Raw genomic sequence first — 25,154 nt, forward strand, 5'->3', positions numbered from 1 at the left:
TATGTCAGAATCTGTGCATTGTGTTCTCTGTGTCTGTCTCTGTGATACTTCACATGGATTTTTCCCCATGGCCATTAGAGAAGCCAAGGAAAGCATGTTGTTTTACAGGTGTACATTTTCCCTATCCTGATTTGACACAGAATACAATGTTTAGAAATTATACACAAGGAGGGACTCAAGGCTTCAGCTGCATATGTAGCAGAGGATGGTCTTGTGGGACATCAATGAGAGGAGAGGCCCTTGGTCTTCTGAAGGCTCAATGCCCCAGTGTAGGGGAATGACAGGACAGAGAAGTGGGAGTGGGCAGAGTAGTGAGCAGGGGGAGAGGGGATGAGATTGGAGGGGGTGGAGGGGAAATGAGGCAAGGGGATAAATTTGAAATGTAAATAAAGCTAATATCTAATTAAAAGTAGAAATCATATGGGATATTATATATCCTGCATTGTACTAAAGTGTCTCAGAGTTTACATGGACAAAGTGTTAGTTTCCAAGTGAGTTACAACATCCTGTCCTCATTCCTGTTTCCAGTGTCAGTTTATAGACTAGAAGTTTCCAGGTTATTGATGTCTTATTCACAGAATTGAAATAAAGGCACAAAGAGATCACAAAGTAGCAAGGAACCTTAATCCAAGTAAGTTATAGTTTAGACCTTACACTGTAAGGAAGCAGAAGGGACACATACATGAAAAGTACCCAAGGGTTGTGATAGTTGTTTGTGCTTCCATTTATAAGATAGAAGGGGGTAGGAGGCTTAGGGACTTAGCATTGGCTGTTTTCTGTTTTGATTGATTGGCTTGGGTTCTGTAAGGTTTATTCTCTACTGAGATATTCTTTACTATAAGTCATCTGATTCTAATAATATATACAATGAGTATGCTTAAGCTAATAAACAGAGGCTTCTCCTAAAAGTTCACACAGAGGATACAGTTTACCCTAATATATATGTACCCAAACCCAGTCCTGGCCAAACTGCTCTGTTGTAGTTTCTAGATATGTTCTAGAACATGCTTGAATAGAAGTGAAGAATCACCATAGGGTTTCCAAATAGTAGACAGTCAGTCCATTGTTTGAAGTTGGGTAGACAGTTAAACTTAACATTGGCTGCTGGATGCTTGGAGATCTGTGAGTGTGCATAGTTTATGCATCTGAGAATTCTAAGTTGCCAGCTGCATTGATAAGGGGTATATCCATACTCCAAGCCAAGTGGAGAGCCATGGTTGGCTAAGCTATTCAGTATGTTCATCTCATTACCACTCACTATTTTCAATACCATTTAGTGGTCATGGAAAACCCTTTAAACTTGATAAGGGAATTGGGTTTTATTAGGATTTGACCAGGAAAATGTTTTAAATTCTTATAATAAATTTAAAGCCAGAAACAAACTTTCTTATGCATGTACATATTCTTGGCATACTGAAATCAACATATGAGAAGAAAGTTGTGCATTTGGAGAAGAGAATGTCATCCCCTTTTTCTACTTCAGAGCTTGTTCCATTACAATTTGGCATATGGTTCTCATAGGATTGTCATGTATGTGATACACATTCTAATGCATTCATCAATAACTGGTACCTCCAAATGCTAGGATTATCATGTATGTGATACACACTCTAATGCATTCATCAATAACTGGTACCTCCAAATGCTAGGCTCTCTTGTCACTTTTCCTCCCTTCTTCTTTCCACATGTATTTTGCATAGACTCAGTAAGAAGCATGGAAACACAGGAACATTCTTTCACACCTTGTTCTGCTTTCTCCATTTGACAACGTTAAATATTTCTGTTTGAAGTGCTCTTCTCCAATCACTTAACCTTCCTAAGGTTTATCCCTTCATCTATCAAAACAACAAGAAAACCAAGCACAATCAAACCATCTCTGCCTACCAAACTGTCAGAAATAAAACAAAATAATGGGAAAGTACTCAGTAAACAAAACCATAAACAGACTGCTACCATTATGTCATTCCTAGTCTCTGTGTTTTTCTTTTGGTTATTTGTAAGCTTGTCACTGGCTTCCTCCTTTTTTTTTTTTTTTTTGATTAATCATTCCATTTGTTTACATCTCAAATGATATCCCATAACCCGGTTACCCCTCCACCAACACCCCATCTACCATACCCCCTTCCCTTTGCTTGTATGAGGGTGCTCCCCCATTCACACTCCAGCATCCACTGCGCTGGGGCATCAATCCTCCCCGGGACCAATGGCCTCCCCTCCCATGGCTTTCAGGCAAGGCCATCCTATACATATGTATATCTGCTACATATGTATCTGGAGCCATGGATCCCTCCAGGTACACTCCTGGTTGGTGGTTTAGACTCTGAGAGAATTGGGTGGTCAGGCCAGCCTATGTTGTTCTTCCATTTGGTGTTACAATTCCCCTCCATTCTTCCAGTCCTTCTGCTAGCTCCCTGATCAGGTTCCCAGAATTCAAGCATCCACATCTGCATTGGTCAGTTGCTGGCCAGACCTCCCCAGGAACTGCCACACCTGGTTCCTGTCAGCAAGCGCCTCTTGACCACAGCAATAGTGTTGGGTTTGGTGTCTGCAGACATGATGGATCCCAGGTGGGGCATTCCCTGGCTGCCCTTTCCTTCAGTCTCTGTTTCATGTTTTGGTTCCTGTTCTTCCTTTGGAAAAGAACATTTCAGGGTTAAAAACTTTGAGATGGCTGGGTGGCTGTGCCTGTCGACTTGAGTTGGGCTCAACAGGTTCTACCTCCTACTTCTCTCTGCATTTTGGCTAAAGTCCCTGTTGGGTCCTGGGAGCCTCACATTTCTCTAATGTTTGGGACCCCCCAGTGCCTATCTCCTGTTCCTCATTCTTCTTGTTATTTTATCGTACTTTCCAAGGACCAAGGATTGCAAGTTAATTGAATAGACAGCTCTCAAGAGGAAAAACAAATATTAGTGAACAACTAATAACAAATCTTCAATATGCTTAGCCATTAAAGAAATGCAAATCATAACTATATTGAAATTCTTTCACACCCAAGCCAGAAAAGCTACCATCAAGAAAACAGAAAACAACAGATGCTGGCTAGAATATAGGGAAAGAAGAACCCTATATACTGTTCCTGCAAATGTAAACTGGTAGTCACTATGGAAACCAACATGGACATTTCTGAGAAACTAAAACTACCATAGCATCCAGCTACCCCATTTCAGGATCTGTGCCAGCGAGAGTCTGTTTCAGCAAACTATAGATATATGTGCATATCTATGTTCATCACTATGATATTCACCATGGCTAGGATCTGAAACAAACTTATTCGTCCTACAATAGATGAATGGACACACACACACAAGGTAGAATTGCAAGGTGTCAAATTTAAGCAAATTCATATTTATATTTCACCTCCAACCCCATTAGCCAACCTGGCAATTGTGAAGTGTATATGTTATTAGTGACTTTTAATCCAGAAAGAACCCTTTACCAAGTTCCCATTTCATTTTGCCATTGTGGTACTAAAGCCAGCCTTGTGCTCACATTTTCAGCAAACAGGAAGGCACATTTTATAGTTCTCCAGATACACTTCACACCAAAATCCCTGTGGCCATAGTCTGGGCACCTCGTTCCTGTTCCCAGTAAGGAGCAGCCACCCTCTCATTCTCCCTAAATGCCCACTTGTAAGAGATATGATGTATCCACTGCTCTTCTTATTCATGCAATACTAATAATTTCAATGACAATTCCAAGGAGTTTTTATTTTGTTCCTTGAAATTACAATTACAGCTGGCCTATTAGTAGCCCACTTATATGCACAAATACACTTATGCATTCATATTAAACCAGCCACTCAGGGATAAAAATTTTATTAAAACCAAATTATTTTCCGAGAATCAAGTTAGTTTGTTTTATTTTCCTGAGAAAAGTTAAACAATATATTTATTCCATGACAATAAGTGTTCTTTTCTTTTTGGCATAAATCATTGCACTCATTATACTTCAAAGGTGATTAGACTAGTTTGATCATGTCTAGTGCATTAGCTCAAACAAGAGCTCCAGAGCCAGACTGCTCATATGGAAACCTGGCTCCATCTCTTCTTGCTTCTTCTTAAAAAGTTTCTTTGAAATTCCTTGTCCATTGTGTTAGGAAGATTGGTATCTACAACCTAGTATCACTTTATAAAATGAATGAAATATATCTGTGAAACATCTATACACAGACTTTTGGTATCTCATAAAAATTAAATATGATTTTTACTGTACAACAAATAATCTTTTAAGGATTAAATCAGGTTTTATTACACCTTTAGTATAAACTTTGCCCAGACATGAAAACATTTAAAAATCAGAGTGTCATCAGTATCGTACAGCTTCTGTCATCCTCCCATGAAGCAGAAGCTCTTAGATTTATGATTTTTTTAAATGAGAACTATTTAATAATTTTTGTGGATTTTATCCATGGAAAACATGATTCCTGTGATTTTACTGGTTTATAACATTTTAAGGTATTTTATTTCTAAATATGATGTTGCCTCGGGGTACTGGGACAAATTTTCTGCATGCAAATTCTTAGTGCACAAATATCCATTTTGTATTTTCAAAAAACCAGGTATTTGAAGAGCAAAGCCATTTAAGTCACTTTGGTTTTTCCAGCGGAAAAAAGATTTTATTAGTTTACGTGGACTAAGGGGATTGCTCATTTTGGAGATGGGACGGAGAAGCCCTTCAGAGGATATCAAACTCCCGAAAAGTATGAGGTGATGTGAGTTTAAAGATGCAAAGCTTGGCAAGGAAGGTAGCACAGAAGGTCATATCTAGTTAGCACAGCCCAGGGAACATGGGCTTGGATCCCCTGCTCTGAGGGACTCAGCCATGGAAGCTACCCTCCAAGGGAAGGAGTTTATACACAGCATCAAGGCCCACAGTTTCCGCTCATCTCAGCAGGAATGAGAGATAACAAGCACAATGCCCAGATCTTTCTGAATCTTTAATGCAGCCCTTAGAAACCAACTCCCTTGATGGCATTAATTGCAATTAGTTGCAAATAGGAGTGTTTTTTGTGTGGGGAGAGAGAAGGGAGGTTTTTAAATCACTCATCGATCTATTAGAAGGCCCTCAGAAAGGTCTTTGAAGCCTTGTGGGAACGTCAAGCTTTCTGTGGATACCAGCTTCAAGTGTGGGCTGGATTTCCCCCTCCTCCTCAGGGAGAAAAGGTGCAGGTCATGGCTTAATTGTATTTATTCTGACAGTCAGAATGAGAAATTGACAGGCAAGAAAGGATGTGCCTGATATCTTAGCAAAGGGTAGACTCTGGAATTTTTTTTTCAAATATGTTCATCTTTTCTTTGTTGGGAGGAATTCTATATTATATTCATGTGGGCTCAAGATGGGTCAGAAATCCAACAATCAGAGTTATTAGTATTTTAAATGACTTGAAATTAGTATTTGTCATATTTTATAGCATATTAAAATATAATTTATTGAGTAATTCACTCAGAGGAAGTAGAACACTACGATTTTTTTCATACCACCATATTTGATCTTCATTATTCTTTTCATTATTATATTTGGTGTCCAAATGACAAAACATCTTGTCCAGAAGCTGATGGTGGCACTGACAGGAAAGTTTGTTTGTCTATCAAGTCCTTTTGATTTCCAGGTTGCTTAAGTCCTCTTCTCCCTTACAAAAGCCGAAGCAAGATGGTAAGAGATGAAGTGCCAGCTCGAAAAGCTATCCTCATTAGTCAAATTTACTCTATAGCATTTGTCTTATGCAATATGCAGTGAACTTCAGAAGTTTACAAATCACAGGATTTTATTGCTAGGTAGGAGCATGTTTTTAACTATTGCAAAACCTTAGAAGAACTGACTACCCTGTGACTAATACTGGTAAGAGAATTTTCAGTAGTCGCGAGCAGCAAAGTGGTCAGAACAGCCTCCATACTGGATATATTTTCTTAGAATCCCATGTCTTGATGTTTTCTCATTAGTATTTTTAAAAGGACTAAAAGGTGTCTCTATAATGGGGAACTTTGGTTCTGTCCTGCCCAGTGATTGTTTGCTTCGTACATTCTGACGGCCTGCTGCTATCTCAGACTCTGGGCTAGGTGGTGCTGGGGAGAACGTGGGAAAGGTGTGTGCACACTATACTTCCAGGAATGCAGTTTAATAAGAGAGAGCCCTTACTTAGAATCGATGGATTTGGAAGTTTAGAGTCCTAAGGAAGCACAGAGCAGACTGTGAGGACTTAAGAAAGCCTCTTGAAGGACGTGGGTTAAAAGTTGAATCTGAATGGTGTGTAAAAGTTTCCAGGTAGAAGGGAAGGAGAAGTGGGGGAAGCCACAAGATTATACAACATGTTTAACAGCACCCTGTTAAATTAAGTAGTCATTTTAGAGTCATTTTAAAAAGCTGTTTAAAAAGTACACCTTTAGAGAGTTGTCAACAGCCTACACATGTCATGCATGTTCTTCTCTTTATAAATAAAGTTATAATTTTTTCACTTTCATGATAGCTTTATTATTTTATGGTTTTTAACATGCAGCCTACTATTCACCTCCTTGCAATTTACAGTTGTTGAAGAACTGCTGCTGGAAGCCCATCTCTCCCATGTCTTTCAGACATGACTAAAGGGGAGTCTTTGTCTATCAACCGTTTCATAGAAATTGCCAGAGACATATTGCTCCAAATATGATAAGCAAATCTGGAGTGGGTCCTACAAATGAGTAGACATTTCCCTGTTACATGGAATATCACATACAAAAACATAGACTGGCAAGATACATTCTTGTGGTGAGGCAATTGGACTAAGTCAGCCAGCTGAAACAAATGGAATGGTTATATAAGGACAGGACTTGGTCAGGGATAACAAGAAATTTGGCTACAAATTCCTGTCGAGTCAAAGGAAAACTAATTCAAAGCATATTAAGCTAGGGGTTTTGTTTGTCTGTTTGTTTGTTTTTATAATTATATTTTAACTAACCAGGTGATAAATGGATTAAAAACTTTATATATTGGAGATACGTTTATTTTAAACAACATAGATGTTGCTGCTAGATACCAATTCTGTCTTCTATCTGATTGCATTTTTAAATATATTATTCAAGCTGGGCAGTGGTGGTGCACGTTTTTAATCCTAGCATTTGGGAGGCAGAGGCAGGAGGATTTCTGAGTTCGAGGCCAGCCTGGCCTACAGAGTTCCACGACAGCCAGGGCTATACAGAGAAACCCTATCTCAAAAAACAAACAAACAAACAAATAAACAAACAAATAAATAAAATAGGGGTTAGAAGTCAAGCAGTAACCTTTATTTGGTGATTCATATACAGGCAATTAGTTTGTTGTTGTTGTTGTTGTTGTTGTTGTTGTTGTTGTTTTTACATAGAGACTTCCTGTGTGAGATAAAATTAAAATTATTTACTCAACTACAAGGTATGATGCAACAAATTAGGAGGAACCTGCCATAGTAATATGAAGGAAAACCTGTGCATGAATGGCAGCCCTCAAGCAACACGGATAGAATTCACAAGTAAAGCAGGTGGAGTCTTGCTGTAGTACTACTAATGTGCAGCAATTTGATTTATTTTTACATCATTTGACACCTGTAAAGAAGAGGTGGAACCTAAGAAAACAGAGAATGGCTGAAAAACAAGCTTTTAGGATTTTTATAATAATTGCATATAATTTGTCTGTCTGTCTATTTATTAGAGACAACTCCTTACTATGTAATCAACAGTAGCAGCAAACTTCCTTATGTATGTTTGTGTCAATGTGGCTTTGGTTCCTCGGGTGCCATCTGTCCTGGAACTCACTCTGTAGACCAGGCTGGCCTCGAACTCAGAAATCCGCCTGCCTCTGCCTCCCAAGTGCTGGGATTAAAGGCGTGCACCACCACCGCCCGGCTGCATATTTTCTTTTTTAACATGGGATTTATTACATTCCAAGAGCTCACCAAGAAGGCAATTTTGACAGTGAGCCCTTGAGATCCACCAGTGCTGGGATTATAGGCATGTACTACCAAAAATTATCTTTATTTATTTTTGGTTTTGTTTGTTGCTGGGTTTTTTTTTTTTTTTTAAGATTTACCTTAGTTTTTAAATGATTCTTTGAGTTACTTTTTTTTCATAGACTACATTTTGAACATATTCTCCTTACCTTCAAAACTCTTCCAGATTCTCCTTTCCCATCCACTTTTCTGCTGTTTTGTTTTTTGTTTGTTTATTTGTTTGTTTGTTGTTGTTTTCTATCAAAGTCAATTTGCACTTCCCAAATTTACTTGGATGGGTGGCCTTCTGCTACAGCACGGTTGACTTATCAAAGGCTATGCTTCTAGTGAAAGCCAACCCTTCCACTCCCTGCAGCTAAATACTGGAGTTAAACAAGGAGTGACTCCTTGTGTTCTGCTCCCCTTTCTGTGCTGAGATTTGGTCAAGCTTGGGCTCCCACAGGTCTTGTCCTCTCTGCAGTTGCCCTGCACTATCCAGATATGGTTTCCTTGTACCCATCTACCATCAATGGCTCTTACACTGCTTTTCTTCTCAGGTTTCAGGGATGGATCTCAAGTTCTCACGCTTACAAGAAAAGCCCATTATGGACAGAGCTGTTTTCCTATTTCTTGGTCCTCCATATTTCAATCCTTCTTAGTCAGCCTCCAGAGTGCTAACAGTACCAAACGCTGTACCAAATCCAGCCCCATTTGCCTGTCTTTCACTCTCATATCTTATTTCTTAGGGTAGGGCTATATTGTTCAAGGAATGGACTGCCAAATAAAAGTTGTTACAGAAATTTATTACCAAAGTATGATGAATGAATATGGTAGAATTTATTTTGGAATTCTAACAGCATCTCTCCTGCCATACTATAACGGTTGTATTTGGTAATGGCAAGTATATTGAAGTCATGACAATATCCTTTCATTGAATAGTACTATGCTTCCCACTCTTCAGAAGTTTGATCTCTCACACGACTATTTTATTTTATAATGCCTACAAATGCTAGTTGGTTGGCTCAGTGAAGAGAATAAACCCATCCCAGTCTATTCTGTACCATGCCTTGATTTAATTATATTTTGGACAAGAAGTACTCCCAAGAGACTAATAGGAAAACTGTATCCATTTTCTTAAAAATTGCCTTTTTATCAGAAAGATTTTTTTCCTAGCTAGATTTATTATCTTTCTATTATAAATATTCTACACAGAAAGAAGATGGAGTATAGAATTGCATGCCAGTACTGGCATTTCTACAGAATAACCATGAGCAAAATGGAATCTTTGCACAGTTTTCCTTTAGAATTATTTTAAAGGGTGGAAGTGATGAGGAGGGAGGTCAAACTGATAACACTGTTGAAAGGATTTAGAATCAACATCACATCACTTACAACTGCCTTAGACATCCGTTTGAAGCATGACATGATATTTCTGTAATTATTTTACTTCCTTTAATAACTGCATAGGAATAGGTTTGTTTCCCTAGTGAATTGCTCTGTTCAGAGCCTTTCCTTATCTTTATTTTCCAGGTTTCAGTAGTACTTGATACCATATGCATTCTTACAGGGAGACAGTGGATAAATCAAATCAAAGTCATTTTCCATCAAATCAAAGATTACATATAAGAAGCAGAGCAGTGGTATATAACAAGTTTTGTTGGGGGAAGGAGGCAGAAAATGGAAAACTAATGTAATTGTTTCAGAGAACTTAAATCATAAAATATAGTTAACAGTAATCAACGTATAGTGAATATTATAGAAGCCTTGAACCTATTGACCAGGTGTTATATATTTGTTTTTTTAAATATTGTTCACCTATAGTGTAATAAAATGCCATTCTTTTAAAAACAGAACAAAGTATGTTTATTCATCAACAGTAATACAATTTAGAATTATAAGATACATTAAGACAAACAAATAAAAGCAAGTTTCTTGGTGTTTGCAAATTTGTAGCTTGTTAAAGATTAAGGTTCTGGGACAATAAATAAGTAGTCAAATAGTCTTGGATTTTTCAAAATTATACTTTAATAATACTTAATTCTAATAATCTTACCATGCTATAGTTTGAGTAGGTAAAATGTTTGTTAAAGAATAAGATACACTAAGTTGATATTACTTTCAGAGAACTGTATCCTATAAGAATATTCACTATTCAATGAAACTATAGTTTAAAATTAACTAGTGGAATAGAATAAGATAACAGCCTTTAATGTAATTACAGATGGCATGCTTACTTAAAGATCTTATTTTACATTGATAGAACAGTATTATTAAAATCAATATTTTTCCAAAATGTAAAACTACATTAAGTTATTGTGATAGGTAAAACCAAGATATAAAAGTCAGTGAAATTATAAAGTGATAAATGATATAGAGTATTTTCTAATGTAGTGACTAATATATATTTTGTTAAAATTCTAGATTTATATTCTCTGTTCAGTGGATAATATATAATAAAAGAAATGTTGATCCAAAGTAGGTTTAGTATAAAATTGAATTATTGTGGACATTGGTTTCATATACATTTTGAGTAACAGAAAAATCACATTCAATTGTTTTCAATATTTATTGCCACTTATACATTCTATGCAAGTCAAATGCCATATTCTGATACTGCTGAGTAAAGCCCTGAATTAATTTCTACAATCATCCATGGGACTTTTCCAGAGTCTTCAGTGATTTATGGTACCCATCTTTTTTTATTATTATTATTTCTATACCCACAACAGTTAGAATATTATCCTAGTTACTTTTCTCCTGCTATGCTAAGACACCATGACCAATTAATCTTATGGATGAAATAACTTATTAGGTCACACTTTTAGAGGGTGAGTCCATGACTACCATGTTGGGAAGTATGACAAAAACAAGCAGGCATGAAACAGTAGCTGAGGGATTACGTCTGATTTGTAAGCAGTAGGCAGAGAATTAGCTAGGGATGATATGGATTTCTGAAACCTCAAAAGCCTCCTCCAGGAAGCCCTCCCCTCCAACAAGGCCATATCTTCTAATGCTTGGCAAACCATTCTACCAACTGGAGACTAAGCATCCAAATATATGAGCATATCAGGACAGTTATTATTTAAACCATCACAAATAGTTAGATATTACAACGTTCTTTATTTTTTCAAAGGAATACTTACTTACATAACCAATTGTTTCCATACAAATAAGAATGGCAAGCATATGGTAATGTTTGATAAATACCAAGCATAAGCTCTCTGGCTTATGATTTTGCTTTAGTATGGCCATGTTTCTTCCCCCTATATTTAGACATTGCTATGATCAGAAGTTCCAGATCACTATATAACCCTCAAATTTTAAAATCCATGTACTGTCTCGTCTGATTGTGATATTATAACCAAATGCTGCAATTTAATTTTGACATTTTCTAATCTGTCTTCCTACATTCCTGTGGGCTCTAACTCTCTGCTATTTCATTCTCTATTTAATAAGATTATACCATCCTGTTAGGGTCTTAACTTTCAAGAAGTAAACATTTCATCTCTGTATACTAGATTATACAGCCAAAAAGATGAGGAAAGTCGTGTGGTTGTGATATTGCCAATAGATAGAATGTGACTTGAAGAGAACCATATAAACTGCTGGTGTGACACAGGAAGTAGAGAAATGGCTTCCTACTGGGAAAACCATATAAGAGTATGTCAGAGTAAATGATGTTTGTAGTACAGCCTAGAACTAGACCGAAAGAAAGATAGACAGAAAGAGTCATTGAAATGATGTCACAGTGATACAGAGCAGTTGCACTGCTGCACGCAGTTGTTCCTTTGGCTAGATTATAAAGTGTGTCATCAGAAATAATAGTATAAGTGTTACAAAGCATGTTATTGCAAATTTATGAAGTATTACCCAATGTTGGGTCAAGGCACCTGGATTTACTCCAGAGTTAGTGGGTTCTGGTGACCTAAAAGGACAGGAAACCCATGTCTCTTCACACAAATGAGGAACATTAACTTCCATAAGCATCCTTCTGGACATTTCCTCTGATTTTCAGTTTTGTTCCTGGCCTCACCTATTCTCAATTATACTCATAATACAATTGCAAGTTTAGTTTGATGATATTTTAACCCAGAGTCCATAGTACCATCTCTTACAGTAATAAGTACTCATGGAAAGAATGGGTAAATAAGTGAATAAAACACTAAATAAATATCTGGATCATAGGATTGTATTCATTGCTTCATTTTAAGTCATTTTAATAGGAAATTCATAATAAAGTCAGGCTATGTATTGTGAGCTCCATGGAGCCCAGCAAGCTGCCACTATTGTGTGACACAGGACACTTCCATGTACATGAAAACCTGTGATTCATCACTCTGGTCCAAGCTTTACTTAGGTGAAACACTAGTGGATTTTATTTGTAGACAGAAATCTTGTGATTCAGTCCCTTGTTCCAAACCTGACTGTAGTTTCTTTGTTTGGGATACAATTCTTGTGAAGAGAACATAGGGCCTGACCATGCCTTTTTCCCACTGCTTTCCCCCTTTCCTGATACTCGCCTCCATTCAAAGAGCATCCCTTCCGAACTTCATGTTCTGTAGCCTCATGCTTGAACATCCCATATTCCCTCTTCTTAGAATGTTGTGTCTCTGTTATTGTTTTTGGTTTTGGGTTTTTTGTTGTTGTTGTTGTTGTTTTTGTTGTTGTTTTGTTTTGTTTTTTGTTTTTTTGTTTTGTTTGTTTGTTTGTTTGTTTGTTTGTTTTTGGCTGACTGATTCATTCTTACCCATTCTCTAACACGGATATCATCTCCCTGAAGAAGATTTTCCTTGACACTCCATACTATTACCATCTAAAGCACCTGTCCTACTGCTCACCACAAACTCCATCACCATTCCGCAATGTCCTCCTATTTCTCCATACATATGGTTCCTTACTTGCTTATTGCTTATTTCTGTGTTCTTTAATATATAACCCATGAGGACTCACCACTTATCATTGGCTTACAATATAACATACAGCAATATGTGGATCAAGACTACTAGACAACAAATATTTTCTAATTGCATAAATGAATCCAAGCTAATGCCTTAATCTGTTGTTGCTGTTGTTCTGTTTGTTGTTGTCATTACACATTTAGTTGCCTACAAAGAGCACCTTAAATCTTTGGCACACTCCCTATCCTTAATGCTTTTCATTGTGTATTTTGTTGCTAATATTTTACTGCTCATTGCACTCAAGATTAGCAGATCTTGTGACCTGCCCTTGTGTTTCTCTCTTTTATTTGATACTTGTTAAAACTAATACATATGGCTAAGAAATATTTTGGTTCTCCTATAACGCAAATGAGACTTTCTGAATTTTAGTCCAGTTATTCTTGTGACTGTTTCACATGCTTGACTTGATTTTTCACCTGTAATTGTATCCCTTCTTCCAAAATTTTAGATAACCCACAATTACATCTAATACTCTAATATATACACGTGTACCTCCAGGTTCCTTGGTTATCTGTAATCTACATACTTAGCTGATTTTCTATTTGATTTTACATCAATGGGATCTTGGTAATTTACCTGTCTAATGATATTACTGAGATCAAAACTATTCTATGGGACTCCAAAGAGATGGCACGTGTCTGACAACCTAAACTTAGCCACATGCTAATAAAAGCATTCAATGGCAGTTTCCACCATCATCAGTGTAAGCACACTACAATACAGCCTTGGTCAATACCAAAGATATTCCAACTTCATGGAAACTTACATTGTTCCTGTATAAGGGAGCTATATTTTGAATTCTGCATTCACTAATGCAAAAAATTCATTTAAGTGCAATCTTACTATGTGTGTTAAATTTACATTGATGTGTGTCTACTCACGATTGACAAGGGGGAAAAATCTGTAAGATGGATATCAAAAAATAACATTAATGAGCTGCTAAAGCTAAAATTACAGGAACTTATGAAATTGGTTAAACATAAAAACCATTAAACTGTTTACTGAAGCTTCACAGATATACTGCAGCTAATGAGCATTTCTGCTATTTAAATAAGCCCAAATTGAACACACATTACATGGATACATAATTAGTCATGGCAGTCAAACACACATAGACTTACTTTTAAAGCTCTATTTAGGAAATCTTTTCCATTTGATTTATTTTGTTAATTAAAATATTTTCTTCAGCATTCACTTACATTTTAATAATATTGTTTTCACAAGTAGCATAATCTTCTCTTAGCTTTCTGTGTTTTTGTTTATGCTTTAAATGCAGCAAATGGGGATTTTATATTAGACATTTTTCTTAACCCCTTTCTGTAATTGTTTATATTACTTGGTGGCATCATCCAGCATTTTAAAATTTTCTCTCACTGGAAATTACATGTGAAATATCTCAACAGCCTATCGTTTTTCACTGTCTCATAATTATCAAGAAGTATTAAGCACCCAAATATGCATAGAATTATGATGATTATGGTCCAAATCAGATTAAAGGATGATCTATTCCTTCAAGGAGTTTGTAGTCTTAAGTAGATGGTAACATTGAATATAAATAAGCAAATCAAAGCACATCATTTGGGAATCCAACCGAGAATCTGAAAACAATCCCCACGTATTTACTTCAAGAGCACTGACCTCCTTGAGGAGATCTTTTCCAAAGAAAATGAAATCAAATCTTCAAGGAGTTCACAGAGTCTTAAATAGATGGAATTATTGTGGAGAAATAAGCAAATCAAGGTGAAGTGTTTGCATGGGTTTAATTCTGAATTGATTAGTTGGTCAGTTTAAGAATTGAAATGAAGCTCCCAGTGGCATGCAAGGACAACAGAAGTTATTTCTAAAGGCTGTGATTGACAATTGTTCTTTGATTTGACTTGGGGAGCTTCAATATCCTGAGAGTGGTGGGTTTAGAAAACTAAACCCCTATTGTTACTTTCCCTGAATACTACAAATACAACCAAACTGAAAATAATCCAGGTAGGGAAATGAGGAAGACACGTAGTTAAAGCAATTGAAAGGAGCCCTCCTGTTATATTTGTTATGCTAGAAACTTTGGAACTCTTTGGACTTCTTTCCCACAGTCAAGTGAGATTTTCATTATGGAATTAAGAACTTCAAAAAAATCTGACTGGTCAACCAAGGCCCAATGATATGTAACATAGGTGCTAAAAAACTGGAATAAGAAAATATAAGTTAATAAACAAAACAAGAATAGAAACAACCTTTAATTCCAGTCTGCTTATGTCTCAGTGATTTTTCTAGACTTTGGAGAAGTGGATGATTTACATAGACATCCCCAGGAACTCAAGGAGTAAGGATGACAGAATAATGTGTATGAAATGTAGGATAATGTATATAAAAGCACATAAAGACTCATAGATAAAGAACACAATTCATGGAAAAGATGATCTAGATGCTGTATCTACAAAGACTGTCAAGGCTGGTGTTAGTGGTTATCCCTTCAATATTCATCTGTCTGTCTTAATTATCATCTCCAGTGCAAATTTCCCAGAGACTATTCTTAGACCACTCATCTTGACTTTTTGATACTTCTAGGTTCAGTATTAAGGAAATCTTTGGGGCCAATTCAATTCAAATACAGTCTCTGCCACCTCTCGGCTATAAGGAGAATAACAGTATGTACTCCTGACATCTCTTTTGTGACTGGGATGAAATAATATGAAGAAATAGAGTATTAATGCCTACCAATTACAAAGGATCTATGAGTGTCAATTGATTTTCTTCACATTAGGTAAGAGCAGAATCAATAGACTGCAAGAAGGGAGTATGAGAAAACTTCATCAGATGTGTTCACAGATCTTGTTAACTGAACCCATAGTGAGGTTGTTGGAAACAAATGACTCAAAGATGATGCAAGTTGTTTAAATACTAATTTTAGGCCACTGGAAAGGTGGAGAAAATATGAAAAGGCAGCACTGATAATTACAAAGATGATGGGGCAAAAGGAAAAGCAGAGAGATGTGATGGAAACCAAAACAAAGGACTCTCAAGACAAAAGACACAGTCATCTTGAAGGCTGACAAGAAATTATGACTATCAGTGTCATAGGAGGAAAAATCAAAGTCCTCACTTTCTCATAGCCCCAAAAAGAAGGAACTCCTTACATTGGGTCTGATGGGCTCCTCACTTGGCCCTAAAGTATGATAACTCCTGAAAGTCGCAAGATTGGACAACCTGAAATGAATTAACTACCTTGAAGACACTCCTAAAATGATGGTTTGGGAGGCAAGCATAGGTCTTGTATTATTTCTAAGTGGAATATGCTATGTTTATATATAAATACAGAGAAAATACATGCCTTAGATGTAGTAATTAATTTTAGAGTGCCAGGAGAAGATTGCATGGACAGCAAAGCCATCCATTGAGAGGCCATAGCTCTTAACAGGAGGAGAATGCGTAGCAAAATGATCGCTTGAAAGGTCCATGGATTTTTAGCAAGGGGAGAGGGTACATTTCTTAAATACTAGTGAGAAGAAGAGAAGCATCTTGGATATTGATGCAATTGCTTTTTAATTTTGGCAGTGAAGAAATTTGTGAAGAAATGTGATAGCCTGTGGACTTTCTATGAAATATGAGACAAGGATGTTTCTTGAACAAGGGGTAAAAGACTCACCAGGCTTTGAGAAGCAGAAATAAAGCAAAGGTCAGCAAGGTACCCATAGGGGGTAACTAGTAATTATGGAGGTTACCAGTGATTATGAAATAGATGAAGCAACAGAGAAGGATTGTGATCTCAGTCTAGATGCAATAAATTAGAAGGGACAGTGGACTGTGACGATTAATATCTGACAGGCAGTGTAGTAGCTTGAAAAAGAGTGGCCCCTATAAGCTTATATATTTGAAAGCTTGATCTCTAGTTGGTGGAGCTGTTTGGAAAATGATTAGGAGGTATAGCCTAGTTGGAGGAGATGTGTCACTGGGAATGGGCTTTGATATTTCAAAAGCCCACACCAAGCCAAGTCTTTCTTTTTACCTCTCTTCCTATAACTCCCTATAACCTATAAGCTGTCTCAGTTGCTCCAACCATGATGTCTACCTTCCTACTGCCCTGTTCCCCAACCATTAGTCATACTCACCCTCTGAAATTGTAAGTCCCCAATTCATTGCTTTCATTTATAAGTTTCTTTTGTTATTATGTCTCTTTAACAACACAACAGTAACTAAGATGAAGGCAGCTGAATAGAGGAAGTTTTCAAAGTGGAGTTTGAGATCATTTTTCATTGAGATCAAGGTTGGGGACACAGTGACTATAATTTCTAATGGAGAATACACAGTGGAACGGATTTTATAGACTTGTGAAGAGGAAAGTTCAGAGATGGAACATACCTATAATCCCAAGAACAACTCAAAAAATGGAGAGTTTGTAGACAGAAGAGCTTTGTGTACATGTAAGAAGAGAAGAGATAAAGAATTAGATAATGCAGATTAATTGCTGGATGTACAGAAAGATAAAAATGATGATGACAGGGCCACAGGATTTGGAAACCAAATAGGCCATAGTTTGATTGGATAGGCAGAATGGAAGGTATCATTGAATGGTGAGAAAAGGGGAAGTATGGATTACTCTAGCAAAGTGAATTTAAAAAAAAAAGATGTGGTTATCACTGTGAGAGGGGGGAATGTCAAAATCCAAGGTTTCAGAGTAGGTGAGGCAAATAGAAAATTATAAATGCTATTTTTGAGCAGAGTAAGAAATGACATGGCAAACGACTTGAGAAGAGGAAGAAAGTCCAGGAGTCAAGGGAATTTTCTTAGGGTGGTTACAGGACCTTGGCTCTGGAGACTTCATCCCAGTAGTGTACTTAGGGTCATGTATGTGTAGCAAGAGCCTGCTGTCCCAACATGGTGCTCTCTGTTGTTCAAGGTGGTTTCAGTTCCATTCCTCGCTTTCTCCAAGTTGTCCTTCTATTTAAACAGAATTCTCAGATCCTAGCTCTCTGCTTAGAATTGTTTGATCTGCCTCAGATCTTGCTTTCTTCTCTGAATTATGGAGATGACTGCCCTGGCTTGTTTTCTTTTCTCTTCATGCTTTGATCCTACTGGATCATCACAGCTCTCAAATAACATTCATGGAGATGGCTCCATCTAAGTTTTCAGGATATTACTTCATTATAAATCTTTTAGGATTTTTTTCTTCCATTCCTTTATAATTTCAAACTCTTCTAAGAATAGTAATAATCCTTTCCACTATGATTTCTGCACTGTTGTTTTCCTTGTCTATGGAGAATTGATTTATATTTATGTACTCAACTATAATGCCTTCCACATCTTTTTTTAAATACTGAGAAACACACTTGTCAAATGCTTATGGTTTTCTCGTCTACATATATGACAGCGTGGTTATGTCAGTTTAATTGACCTTGGCAATCTGCATCTGCTGCTGATGTGTCCCTAAGGGATGGTTTTTGCAATTTTAAGCTGTGGCTTATTGAAGAACTTGTGTGTCACAATACAATTAAGTCTCCTCTCTCTCTCTCTCTCTCTCTCTCTCTCTCTCTCTCTCTCTCTCTCCCCTCTCTGTATAATATGTGCAAAATTTTGTGCATAACATTAAATTGACTAAAAGTTCCTATTTCAAAACCATTTCTTGTTATAAAGCTACCTTGGAGTGCCTTTGTTTTTTAAATAAGCTCATTTGAACACAGTAGTAATTAAAGCAGAAAATTAACATAAATCTTGAATGTTTGGTATGAATTAAGGATGTTTCCATTCTTTTAAAGACTGCATAAAATTCCAGGCACCATATCATTTAGCATATTTCTCGCTCATTTAGAGAATAATCTGGACTGTGAATAACCATGTTTAAAGGCTCTTTTTCAAGTTCTTTTTGTTGTTGTTTTGTTCAGCTATGGAGCTGCTGGGACATATGCCTGTCTCCATCAACATACAATCCCTTGGAAGTTTGTGGGAAGACTGCAAATGATCATAACAGAAAATGCCTACATCCTTCCAGACAGAAAGAAAAACATACAAGCCTTTATTAATATTCATTTAACACTTCATAGGAAATGGCAAGCCGTTATTTGGTTTGCAAATGTAAACATACATTTTTCATCCACGTGGGCCCTCATCCCTTCTTAGCTGCGTCAAGGCAGCAGTAATCTGCTTCTGAGGTTTGTTTACACTGAATTCCAAGTCAAATATATCAGCAGAAGAGTGAGTTGTCCATAGAAGGATGATTCCAATGATGCAGATAATAGAGATTCTCTTGTTACAGGCAGCAGAATAAATGGAGTCCTCGCTGACAAATTACAAAGCAAGTGCACAGACATTTTCTCTATTGGAGTCCTAATTTGAAATATAGATATAACACTTTAAGGTTTACAAAAGAAAAAGGTAGAAGAGGAAGAAACAATGGCTATTGTTTGAAAATCAATGAAGTTTAGAAAGGTAAGGCTGAGGAGATGACTTGTTCAGTAAAGTGCCTGACACCTTGGCCTGTAAACCTAAGTTCAGATTCCTTCAACAAAATATAAAGCTAGGGACAGTGGTATCTGCTGAAACTGTAGTGCTGGTGGCCTGGAGACAGGCAGAGCCCTAATGTTCATTGGTCAGCAAGTGTAGCCATATTAATGAGCCGCAGGTTCAGTGAGAGACTCTGTGTTAACAAGTAAAATGGAGTACTCTTAAGGGAAAGCTCTCAATCCATCTTTGGCTTTCATACACATGAGCACATGCACACACATATCCATGTGCACACACACACACACTCACACATGAGAGATGTACATGCATGACATTGAGAAAGATATTTTTTATATATGTAGATCCAGTGAACTTGTAAAATTGATATAAATATTTTACATGCCTAAACAGAGTCTACTGGACCTGCTGGTGGATTGCAATGGCAGGACCATTGTTCTCTGAGTAGCTGTTTGGTACTACTGAAAGAAATGTTTAGGACCTACAGTAGCCCTGTTTATATTCATATATCTTGTTCATTTTCTAATTTTCCAATAGCTGTTTTGTAGATACTGACAATCTCAGAATTACATATTTAAACTTATATGGATTATCATTCTTTTCATTTATATTTCATATCAAGGCAATGTCCTCAATATAAACCTCAATAGCTTCCCAACGTAGGTCTTTTATAGGTGTTGTAGGGAATAATAACTAACTCATAATCATTATTTTACTACTTCTCAGAGTGAAATCCAGTATTTTTGAGGCTATTTCTGTCAAAAATTATATTAAATGTATAAAGGAGACCTGGAATTGATTTCCATTTTAAAACTCTCTTAATTTTAGTCTTCTATTAGGGCCAGAGTATATCTAATTTTTAGATTTTATATATAATTATTTATAGTTACTGACCTATGCTTCTAAAGTGTATTGTATGTGCTATTCAATGATGATAGATTATGCCAGATTGAAGACTTGAGCCATATTCACTATTGATGTCTTCTTGCAGCTCAAGTAACTGTCAACAGATGGTAGTGATGATCTGTTATGCAATGGGGAACAATGAGAAAGGTCTCCTTTCATGTGACCTTTAAAGACATTAGAAAAATCTCAAAATGCCATTCTGCATTAAAAATAATTACATGAATATTTAATTTTGCTCTTGATGAAAGGTGAAATAGCATAAGAAATACAAACAGCAAATTTTAAAACAGAAACCTGACTATGGTAGCTCTATCTTGTGGACTCCTTTATTCACACACCCATCAGTCCAGCCTGGTGTTTTCTAAAGTCTAAGTACTGTCTCACACACAGTAGTACAGATGTAAGCCACACATACACATTTCTGTTTCTCTGGCCTCTACAGGCCTATAGATAAAGCATAACTGCACCAGCCCAAGAATAACTGCCTATTCCTACTTTACTTAGAATGTAACATGTAAAAACAAGGCTCATTTTTAATCAAAATTTTTGGGGGTTTGCATATGATGTATTTATATTATTTTTATTCCTCCCTTTTGGGCTAGCAATTTTGATATTTTAATCTCTTTAGCTATTTACTGCTGATCCTATATGAACTTATTATATAGGACTAGGCACTTAAAATTTGGAAACATATCAGAGGTATTGTTTCCTGGAGAAAGCTGTTTGATTCTCACTACTTACAGGAGTGCTTGTAGCTCTTCCTTGAGGGGCGGAGCATTGTGAGATATTCTCTATCCACATTGGCATGTTGATTGCTGTTATAATTCTTTTCAGATCTTATTTAGACAGCAATATTGTTGAAAATTTAGGGCTATAGCTTCCCTGTCATCTCCAAAAGACCCATTGTCTGGTCTTCTGGCTCATGCCTTCTCTCTGGTCATTCAGTCTTAGGAATAGGATTATGTCATAGATTGACTAGCTGAGGCTGGGCACTCCATGGTCACTTTATGCGTGTGAACAAAATTCTTTTTATGATATCTTATTTTTTTCATATATCTTGGTGGGGAAATGATTAGGGTTTTGTGTTTGGGTGGCACTTTCATCTACATTTGGTTCCTTTACTATAAAGTTGATTCATTTAACAATTTAACAATTTAAATTTCTATTTCCAGAATTTCCAGGTATTCTTTACAGTTTAGTCTCTCTCCTCTCTCTCTCTCTCTCTCTCTCTCTCTCTCTCTCTCTCTCTCTCTCTCTCTCTCTCTCTCTCACTGTGTGTCTGTGTCTGTCTGTATATATGTATGTATGTATGTATGTGTGTGTGTGTGTGTGTGTGTGTGTGTGTGTGTGTGTATGTATGTCTTCCTCATCTCCCCCACTGGAAGAAGAATAGTTCTTTTGTCTATACATAGATGACATATTTAAAAATCATGACATACCACTTTACATAACATATGACCCTGAACTCTAGCACATTTGTACCAGCATAGATGCTCTTCATCTTCCAGAGAGACTTTCTCTTTCAAATCTCACAACTACAATTTCAGAAAAAAAAATTCAATTATGTACTTTTCTGTAAATTATCCCATGACATCTATAGATTACTAGAGAAATCATATAGCAAATAATTATATAAGCATATCAAGAGAATTTTCACAAAGAACTGAGTTTAGTCTCTTTGCTGGCCTTTATGAAACAAGAGACAGTTATTTTGAATCTGATGCAGATGCATAACTGAGTTAAGTTGTTTAACAATAATGGTAAATAATTTGGCAAAAAATATAGGTTTTCTCATTTTGCTTTATAAGTGACTTGTTATTAAAAAAAGAGACTTGCTTTGGATCCTAATCCATAAATCATCTATATAATTTTCACCTGTGGCAACCAGAGACACTATTGGGGTGATGAGAATGGGAACAGCTTCATGGACAAGCACATTTGAGGAAATTCAATTATATGGATTTCAAATATTTTCATTACCTATTGTTTTTCCCCCTTTTTCAGTGAAAGAAGCATTGAGTCCCATCAAGTTTAACAGATGGGGTCTCCCAGAAGTAAATCCTGAAACCATGCAAACCAGTGAGCCATGGGTATTTGCAGGTGGTGATGTTGTGGGTATGGCTAACACCACAGTGGAATCTGTCAATGATGGAAAACAAGCTTCATGGTACATTCACAAGTACATACAGGTATGCATTTGTCATCACAATCACTTTTTCTCATAAGTACTTTTTGAGTTTTGATATAAATCTATGCTGGTTCATGTGACTATGTGAGTGCACATTGGGAGTCCTGCCTTATATCTTCTGACTTATTGCATTGGCTTGGGTTTCTCAATGAGCCAAGAACTAGGCTGACTATCAGAAATCCCCATTGAGCCTCCTGTCTGTACTTTCTACCAGTGATGGGGTTATAGATGCATGGAACCATGCAGGTATTTCACAAGGTTTCTGAGGATTTGAGTTCAAGTTTCTCATGCTTGCTTGGTAAGTGCTCTTACCCAATAGGCCATCTCCCTAACTCTGTATGAACATTTTTATAAATTGTATATGCACATATAAAATATCGACATATATATTTTACTTGGATACAACATTTAACATGCAGACTGGGTATTAAAATTATTCAGCTGATTGAAAATGCATTATGTATTTCTACTAGTAGAGTACTAGGAAGGTGAGAGCTTGTTGCAATGTATTTGCAAAGGTTTAAATAAAGGAGAGTACATGTATCACACTTTATACCCACAATGATAGGAGCTAGAATCGGAATCATATTGAGGCTATGCAGACTAGAAAGCTATTTTGTCTATCCATGTGGACCAGATGAAGTCCTATCCATTTCCAAATTTGATGTACATAAACCAGCAGAAAGCAAACTGCTGAAAATCATCAGATCAGTTGCTAGGTTTTTAAAGTAAATGGTTTTATGATAAGATGCAACATGTAAAAATGATTAAATAGAAAGTTGAACAAGCTCTGGTACAGTGACTTTGGTGGAGCAAAAAAAGTTTAAACTTCTAGACCTTAGTTTGTACTTTTTCTAAACATTCTACTTTATTTTTATTCCACAATTTGATTAGATTCCATCCTTTACATAGAGTGTTCCTGGATGAGTTCATTTTATTAACTTCCTTTTTAAATAATTTTTTATAGTTTATTATTTCTTTTATTTTTGAGATTATGATATAATTACAGAATTTCCTCCTTCCTGCAAACCTTTGTATGTATCCTTCCATCCTCGCTTTCAAATTCAGGGCCTTTTTTCATTCATTGTTAAACACCCACTCACTAACACATATATACATATATATTCATAAATACATGAATACAACCTATTCATATTCTCTCTTATTCAGGAAAAAATGTATAGTTATTGTAGACCGCCTTGATTTTCTGCTTTTCATTTGGTTTCCCTTAACGTTTGAACAATGCACTTCTTTTAGCTTTCCCTACCCTTCTTCATCTTTGCATAACCATTTCATTTGAGTTTTCCTTTTACAACTTACGCATTTCAGCCAGGCTGCCTTGTTTGGCCTCATGTTTGTTTGTGTATTTCAGTATTCTGTGTATCATGGTTTTCATGCTTGTGTCACCTATCTCTTCCTGCCTCACTCCAGGCATCTGCAAGTAGTAGACCTTAAGATATTGGATGTAGACCATACCATGGTGCTTCTGAAATTTACGAGTGAGCTGAACTATGGGTTTTGTAGTGAAAAGATTATGATTTGGGAAAAATGTTACCACTGAAAACCTTAAATTTTAAAGTTATCTATGATATGGTCATACATTAAAAAGGAGTGTCCAGGCAAATAGAAAGTAAAAACAAAACAAAACAAAAAAGTAAAAAGTTTAAACAAGGAGAAGAATCCCGGGTCTCAGAAACAGCAACTTGGTGAATGGTCAGGTTCCTGTCTCTATAATTCAACAACAGAGGTCAGCAGCTTCTGTCCATTGGCTGGGTGCAAATATCTGCATCTGACTCTTTCAGCTGCTTGTTGGGTCTTTCGGAGGGCAGTGAGGCTGCTGTGAACACAGTGGAGCACATGCCCATGTGGTCTGGTGGGGCACCTTTTGGGTATATTCCCGAGTGGTATTGCTGAATCTTCTATTTCCAATTTCTGAGGAACCTCCAGATTGATTTCTAGAGTAGTTGTACCAGCTTGCAATCCCACCAGCAATTGATGAGTGTTCCTCTTTCTATAAATCCTCACCACCATGTGTTGTGGAGTCTCAGGGTCATTTTGATTTGCATTTCTCTGATCACTAAGGATTTTGAACATTTATTTAGGTGCTTCTCAGTTGTTTGAGATTCCTCTGTTTCTCGGTTTAGTTCTATACCCCGTTTTTGGATTGAGTTATTTGGTTTCTTGGTGGTTAGCATTTTGAGTTCTTCATATATTGGATATTAGCCCTCTATCAGATGTGCAGTTAGTGAAGTTTTTTCCCAATCTATAGGTTATATTGTATATATCTTTGATATATGATGCTGATTATGAATTTTACACAGCAGACCAAGATTTCTTCTTTGTCTGGATCCTGCTCATGGGACTCTTCTTGTCCTGTTACTTCTGATACTTTTTTAAGGGGTACATCATACCACATTTATGATTGGTACCCACATAATGGCCATTCTATATACACAATGCTGCTCATAGTTGTCTCTTTTTATATGTTAAAAGGAAGAATATAGCCATGTATTGAACAATAAAAACATACAGAATGACAGAATTGATTTCTTTCACATGAGTGAAATGTCTCAAAAGTTATGAGTATGCACTGCTTTTGCTGTGGACCAAAGTTCAGTTCTCAGCAACTGCATGAAGCAGCTCTCAACAGCTTGTAACTCCAGCTCCATAAAATCTGACACCCCTGCCCTTTGTGTGTACCTCACATGTATGCACCTTTATA

General features: G+C 36.6%; 1 protein-coding gene across 1 annotated transcript in view; it reads left to right on the forward strand.

The window, feature by feature from the left end:
• The window catches only part of Dpyd (dihydropyrimidine dehydrogenase), an 835,953-nt gene that overhangs the window by 343,374 nt on the left and 467,425 nt on the right, over positions 1–25,154 (forward strand). The window contains exon 12 of the mRNA XM_031375299.1: positions 22,249–22,433. Within this exon, the coding sequence (XP_031231159.1) occupies positions 22,249–22,433 (185 nt within the window). The remainder of the gene's footprint in view (positions 1–22,248; positions 22,434–25,154) is intronic.

This window comes from Mastomys coucha, unplaced genomic scaffold (genome assembly GCF_008632895.1).
Source record: "Mastomys coucha isolate ucsf_1 unplaced genomic scaffold, UCSF_Mcou_1 pScaffold16, whole genome shotgun sequence".
In the NCBI taxonomy this organism is placed as follows: domain Eukaryota; kingdom Metazoa; phylum Chordata; class Mammalia; order Rodentia; family Muridae; genus Mastomys; species Mastomys coucha.